This window comes from Trichosurus vulpecula, chromosome 1 (assembly GCF_011100635.1).
Source record: "Trichosurus vulpecula isolate mTriVul1 chromosome 1, mTriVul1.pri, whole genome shotgun sequence".
Classification (NCBI taxonomy): domain Eukaryota; kingdom Metazoa; phylum Chordata; class Mammalia; order Diprotodontia; family Phalangeridae; genus Trichosurus; species Trichosurus vulpecula.
The window spans coordinates 526,771,760-526,778,725 of NC_050573.1; the positions used below are offsets into that span (position 1 = coordinate 526,771,760).

The 6,966-nt window shown below is 38.6% G+C and overlaps 1 protein-coding gene and 1 pseudogene across 1 annotated transcript; one reads left to right on the forward strand and one right to left on the reverse strand.

Moving 5' to 3' along the window:
- Window positions 1-2,486: 2,486 nt before the first annotated feature.
- On the reverse strand, window positions 2,487-3,182 carry LOC118833858 (ubiquitin-conjugating enzyme E2 B-like). Its single transcript, XM_036741274.1, has one exon. The coding sequence runs from the start codon at window positions 3,180-3,182 to the stop codon at window positions 2,724-2,726; it is 459 nt and encodes a 152-aa protein (XP_036597169.1). The 3' UTR covers window positions 2,487-2,723.
- A 1,058-nt stretch (window positions 3,183-4,240) lies between these two features.
- On the forward strand, window positions 4,241-4,924 carry LOC118841277 (annotated as a pseudogene).
- The last annotated feature ends 2,042 nt before the right edge of the window (window positions 4,925-6,966 follow it).

The following is a 6,966-nucleotide window of genomic DNA, read 5'->3' on the forward strand; positions in this document are numbered from 1 at the left end:
GTATGTATATGTCTCATCTCTCTAAAGACAATACAGAAAAAGCAGGTGAAAACAGAGATAGGAAATGGGAGAGAAGTTATCAAGGATAGAAGCATGAGAATGGTGGACTGAAATATATGGTGTGTAATTGATGGTATAAGGGAGAAGAACTCAAGAATACCCAGGGAATCAGTGAAAAAAATAAGAGCTCAGCCTGATTTCAAACTATGCTAATATGAAATCCTAGTTGTTGAAAGAATATATGCCATCTTGGAGTGGGGGGGGTAGAAATGGGGAGAAAATTTGTAATTCAAACTCTTGTGAAAACCAATGCTGAAAACTAAATATGTTAAATAAATAAATTAAATAAAAAAAATAAAAACCACTTCAAAAGTTAAAATAAAACCCTAAACCCTTGCTTTTGGGTGAGAAAATGAGAGGTTGAGTAATAGAAAAATTGGGGACACAACATACAGAAAAAATGAGCATAATAAATAATTTTTGATAAAAAGTGAAGATCCCAGGTTTGGGGTCAAGATCTCACATAATACACTAGGATAAGTTCAAAACAAACTAATGGTTAAAATACAGAGCAAATAAAAGGAGTTTGGACCAATTACTTGTAAGATCTGGGGACAGGAGAAAAGTTCATGAACAAATTAGAGATAGAGAGTTTCACAGAAGGTAAAATGAACAGGTTTGGTTACATATAATTAAAAAAGATTTTGCATAAATAAAACTAATGCAGACAAAATTTGAAAAAAGAAACTGGGAAAACATATTTACAGGAAATTTTTATGACAGAGGTTTCTATCCTTTTTTTATTAATTTATTTTAAATTTAAATTCTATAACAAATACACAATAAAAGAAAAAGAAACATAAATTTAAACATAAGAAAAAATGCATTTCTCTTGGATCTTTATTTAAAATTTTCTATTAAATTTAGTTTCTTTTTTTTTTTGCAAGAAAATCTTGAAAGACTAGCAATTTATTGAATGTCTATTTTTTTTAAAATTTCTATTCTTCATTTTTTGATTATTAATCAACTTATTTTTAGTTTTCAACATTCAGTTCCACAAGATTTTGAGTTCCAAATTTTCTCCCCTTCTCTCTCTTCCCCCCACACCAAGACAGCATGCATTCTAATTGCCCCTTCCCCCAATCTGCCTTCTCTTCTGTCACCTGCCCCTTCTTTTATTCTCTTCTCTTTTCTTTTCCTTTAGGGCAAGATGGATTTCGATACCCCATTGCCTATAGATCTTATTTCCCAGTTGCATGTAAAAACAATCTTAATATTTGTTTTTAAAACTTCGAGTTCCAAATTCTCTCCCTTCTTCCCTTACCTACCACCCTCATTGAGAAGGCAAGCAATTTGATACAGCATATTCATGTGAAGTTAAGCAAAACTCTTCAATAATAGTCATGTTGTGAAAGACTATTTCCCTCCATTCTATTTTACTCTCCATGTATTCCATTCTCTCCTTTGACCCTGTCCCTCCTCAAAAAGTGCTTGCTTCTGACTACCACCACCCCAATCTGCCCTCTCTTCTATCATTCCCCCTCTTCTATCCCCTCCTCTTCTCACTTTCCTGTAGGGGAAGACAGAATTACATACATAATTGAGTGTGCATGTTGTTCCCTTCTTAACCCAAATCCAATGAGAGTAAGGTTCACTCATTCTTTCTCACCACCCCCCTCTTCCCCTCCACTGTGAAAGCTTTTTCTTGTCTCTTTTATGTGAGATAATTTACCCCCTTCTACCTCTCCCTTTCTCCTCCCCATACATTCCTCTCTCCACCTTAATTTTATTTTTAGATATTATCCCTTCAAATTTAACTCACCCTGTGCCCTTTGTCTATACATATATACATGCATACATATATACATACATACATACACACATACATACATACATATGCTGAGACAGCTCTCATGAGTTATCAATATCTTTCCATGTGGGAATGTAAACAGTTCAACTTAAATCCCTTAGGATTCTCTTTCCTGTTTACCTTTTCATGCTTCTCTTGATTCTTGTATTTGAAAGTCAAATTTGACTATGATATTTCTGTAGGTTTTCCTCATAGGATCTCTTTCAGGTGGTTATCAATAAATTGTTTACATTTCTACTTTCCCCCCTTGTTCTAATGGTTCAGGACAATTTTCTTCAATTATTTCTTCTATTACAATATAATATTTCTTGTACTATAGTATGAATAATTTTTTGATCATAGGTTTCATGTAGTCTGCTTATTCTGATGTTGTCTTGATCTGTTTTTCAGATCAGTTGTTTTTCTTACGAGATGTTTCACATTCTCTTCTATTTTTTTCATTCCCTACACTTTGTTTTATTATTTCTTAGTCTTTTCTGACTCTGCTGGCTTCCCCTTGCCCAATTCTAATTTTCAATGAGTCATTTTCTTCCTTACAATTTGTATTTCCTTTTCCAGTTGGTTGACTTTCTTTCAATATTCTTGTTTTTCTTGGAGTATTCTTTTTTTTTCCAGGATATATTACAAATTTATGTAGCAATAACTTAGTTCATACCATGCAATAAAAAGTACATTAATCAAGATACACAAGCTTTTAAAGGTTCTAAACTGAAGGGCTTTTTTTTCTTTTTTGCAGACACATTAGGTATGCAAATCCTTAAAACCTGTGGCACTTAAAATTTCTGGTAGCCTTTCTACTGAGAGGTAAATTATACACAACAATGATGATGAGGATGAACAGAGCAGTTGTCTATTATGAATCATTCCAGCTTTGTTCAACAATAGCTGAAACTCTTTTCTCATATTCTCGTTTGTTTTCCTGATAAAGCTGCGCTGCCTGGCTATTGGCAGGACTGTTGGGATTAGGTTCATCCAGTAGAGACTGAATTGATGTTAAAATAGAGGACACATCATACGTTGGACTCCAACGATTCTGGAGGATATCTAAACATATGCTACCATTGGCATAGACATTTGGATGAAACATCTTTGATAAGAACCTAACAGTGGGAGGTTTATTCGGATACTCTTCTGAGAATTCTATTACTAGTTTAAAGGTACCATCCTCAAAGGGTGTGCCTTCTGGCCCAAATATAACTGCATTCCACTGCATGATGTTGTTTTCAGATGGTGCGCCGCTGACACCCACAGGTGGGTCTTCTTGCAATCGCTTGAAGTCCCGCATGAGCCTCCTCCTGGCCGGGGTCGACATCGGAGTATTCTTTTTTAAAAAAAATCCTCAGTCTCTCACTTTTGATTTTAAAATTAAAAAATTCTCCTATGAATTATTTTTGGTCAGGTGACCATTTGATAATTCTCTTTGGGATAGGAAAGTTTTTTTTGCTTCAGTATACTCATGTTAAGGCAATCCCTGATCTTCTCCATTCCCACAGTAAATTGCCTGCTCATTATTTTTTTATTTATAGAAGCTTATTACTGTAATCACTTCTAGTCCTGTAATATGGCAAATGGTACCTCTGGCCTCAGATCCTTCTTTAGTTATCCCCTCTGGCCTGGAACAGAAACCAAGACCTCCAGCCTGCTGTAAGTACCCACAGATAGATGCATCCCCACGCCACTGCTTATGCACTCACCAGGTGTCTACTGATTCCTTCTCCTCCAAGGCCATATCTCAGCAGCACATCTAGGCCTGGTTTCCTTTATCCATAAAAGTTCCCTCAATTTCCACAGATGCCTGGCTCTCCATACTGTTTGGGAGGTGAAGATTCCTGTGCCTGGGTCTGAGGCTACCTTCCAAACCAGCGAGCCCCAGGGCTCACCACTTGCTGTTTCAGCTGATCTAGGCTAGAGGTGTTTAGACTTCACAGGGGGACCAACTGATTCTGGAATTTTTCTTTGGATCTTCACTGGTTTTCCCAGGGGGACTACTGTACTGCCAAAATTCTTGATTTTTTGTTTGTTTGTTTGTTGTTACTGCTCCACATTCAACCTGAGGCAATATTTTGTCATATTTGTAGGGGAAATCTGCAGAGCTTGGAATTTTCTGACCTACATTGCCATCTTCTCAGAATTTTCTCCAAAGGTCTCATTGCTAAGATATGCAGGGAACTTATACAAATTTATGAGGACAGAGCCATTTGTAAATTGATAAATGGTTATATGATCTAAATAAGAATTTTTCAGAGGAATAAGACTATGCAATAAAAAGTCATATGAAAAATCCTCTGTCACCAATAATTAGGGAAAAGCAATTGAAAACAACTCTGAGGCTTTTCTGCAGCCATCTTGGATCTGTGTTCCTCTCTTAAAATGCCCAGCAAAAAAACAGAAACTGTCCCAGCCACAGAAAATGAGTTGCCACAGCCCTAGGCTGAGACAGGGCCTGGAACAGAATCTGGCAGTGATTAATTAGTACCAGAGCTTGAGGAACAGGATTCTACACAGACAACCACACAACAGGCCCAGCTGGCAGCAGCCACTGAGATCAATGAGTAACCAGTCAGTAAAGCAAAACAGTCAAAATGAAAAAAAGTAAGAAAGGCTATGTCCAAACTGGGACTTTGACAAGTGACAGGGGTTACTAAAGTCACTATCCAGTAATCTAAGAATATCCTCTTTGTAACCACAACATCAGATGTCTACAAGAGCCCAGCTTCAGATAGCTACATAGTCTTTGGCAGGGCCAAGACCGAGAATCTCTCTCAGCAGGCAAATCTAGCTGCTGCTGAAAAAATCAAAGTTCAGAGTGAAACTGTTTTAAACATACTGGAAAACACACAATCTCCAACTGTACAAGAAAGTGAAGAAGAAGAGGTTGATGAAACAGGTCTGGAAGTTGAAGACATAAAATTGGTCATGTCCTAAGCAAATGTATCCGGAGCAAAGGCTGTTGGAGCAGTAAAGAACAACAGTAATGATATTGTAAATGCCATTATTAATGATGTAACAATCTGGAGACAAAGACATTTTTTTCAGTGTTTCAGAGAAGATTAAATGCAAATTAATTTGAAATTTGTACTATTTCTATCAATAAATTTTTGGCTTCTTGTTGCATGAAAAAAAGAAAAAAAGAAAACATCTCTCAGTTACAGTCTTGTACCCATCAGACAGGCTGCATTGACAAAAGGGGGAATGTCAGATACTGGAGTGGCTGTGGGAATAGAGGTACTTTAATGCACTATTAGTGGAGCAGTGATCTGTTCTCATCATACTCTAAAGCTATTTGGAAGTATGAACAAAAAGCTATTAAACTCACCATATACTTCTAATTCTTCAATAGTGGCCCTAGGTCTATATTACAAAGAAATTAAAGAGTAAGGAAAAAGATCTACATGTACAGAAATATTTACAGAACCCCTATTTATGATAGCAAATAATTGGAAACTGAGGGGATATCAATTAATGGGGAATGACTGAACAAGTTTTGGTAAATCAATATGATGGAACAAATATTGTGCTGTAAGAAAAGATGATGGAGATGTTTTGAGAAAAACCTGAAAAGCATAGTTTGAACTCATACAGAGTGCAGTGAGCAGAATCAGTAGAACAATTTATGCCATCACAGCACTATAAAAATTCAACTTTAGGGCGGAGCCAAGATGGCGGCTGGTAAGCACTGACTAGAGTGAGCTCCGTACCCAAGTCCCTCCAAAAACCTATAAAAATGGCTCTGAACCAATTCTAGAACGGCAGAACTCACAGAACAGCAGAGGGAAGCAGGGCTCCAGCCCAGGACAGCCCGGATAGTCTCTGGGTGAGCTCTATTCCACACGGAGCTGGGAGCTGGGAACGGAGTGGAGCAGAGCCCAGCCTGAGCGGCGTGGACGATCCAGACCGGAAGCCGGGCGGAGGGGGCCCTAGCGCCCTGAATATGTGAGCTGCGGCAATTACCAGACCCCTCGACCCACAAACACCAAAGACTGCGGAGAAGGTTAGTGGGAAAAGCTGCGGGAGTGGAAGGAGTTCGTGGTTCGGCTTCCAGCCCCCGGGGCAGCGGAGGTGGGGCAGCTACAGCTGTTGTTACTTCCGGCTCCAGGCCCACCTGGTGGGAGGAATTAAGTGGCGGATCGCAGCAGGGGTGCACAGCCTGCCGAAGATCTGAGCCCAGTCTGGACTGGGGGTCCTTGGGGAAGGAGGAGTGCGGCTCTGACAGAGCTGGCACCTCCCCCCCAAACGTAGAACATAGAACTCTGTAATCTACAAGCAGTCATACCCCACTGAAAAACTCAAGGGTCAAGTTAGTTAGTTGGGAATATGGCCAGGACGCGAAAACGCGCCCAGATTCAGTCTCAGACTTTGGATTCTTTCTTTGGTGACAAAGAAGACCAAAACATACAGCCTAAAGAAGACAACAAAGTCATAGAGCCTACAACCAAAGCCTCCAAGAAAAACATGAACTGGCCCCAGACCATAGAAGAACTCAAAAAGGATTTGGAAAAGCAAGTTAGAGAAGTAGAGGAAAAATTGGGAAGAGAAATAAGAAGGATGCGAGAAAACCATGAAAAACAAGTCAATGACTTGCTAAAGGAGACCCAAAAAAATACTGAAAAATACACTGAAGAAAACAACACCTTAAAAAATAGACTAACTCAAATGGCAAAAGAGCTCCAAAAAGCCAATGAGGAGAAGAATTCCTTGAAAGGCAGAATTAGCCAAATGGAAAAGGAGGTCCAAAAGACCACTGAAGAAAATACTACTTTAAAAATTAGATTGGAGCAAGTGGAAGCTAGTGAATTTATGAGAAATCAGGATATTATAAAACAGAACCAGAGGAATGAAAAAATGGAAGACAATGTGAAATATCTCCTTGGAAAAACCACTGACCTGGAAAATAGATCCAGGAGAGATAATTTAAAAATTATTGGACTACCTGAAAGCCATGATCAAAAAAAGAGCCTAGATACCATCTTTCAGGAAATTATCAAGGAGAACTGCCCTGATATTCTAGAGCCACAGGGCAAAATAGAAATTGAAAGAATCCATCGATCGCCTCTGCAAATAGATCCCAAAAAGAAATCTCCTAGGAATATTGTTGC

Bases quoted from the DNA above. Each gene is read 5' to 3' on its own strand.
- LOC118833858 (XM_036741274.1), bottom strand. From the start codon at position 3,182: ATGTCGACCCCGGCCAGGAGGAGGCTCATGCGGGACTTCAAGCGATTG.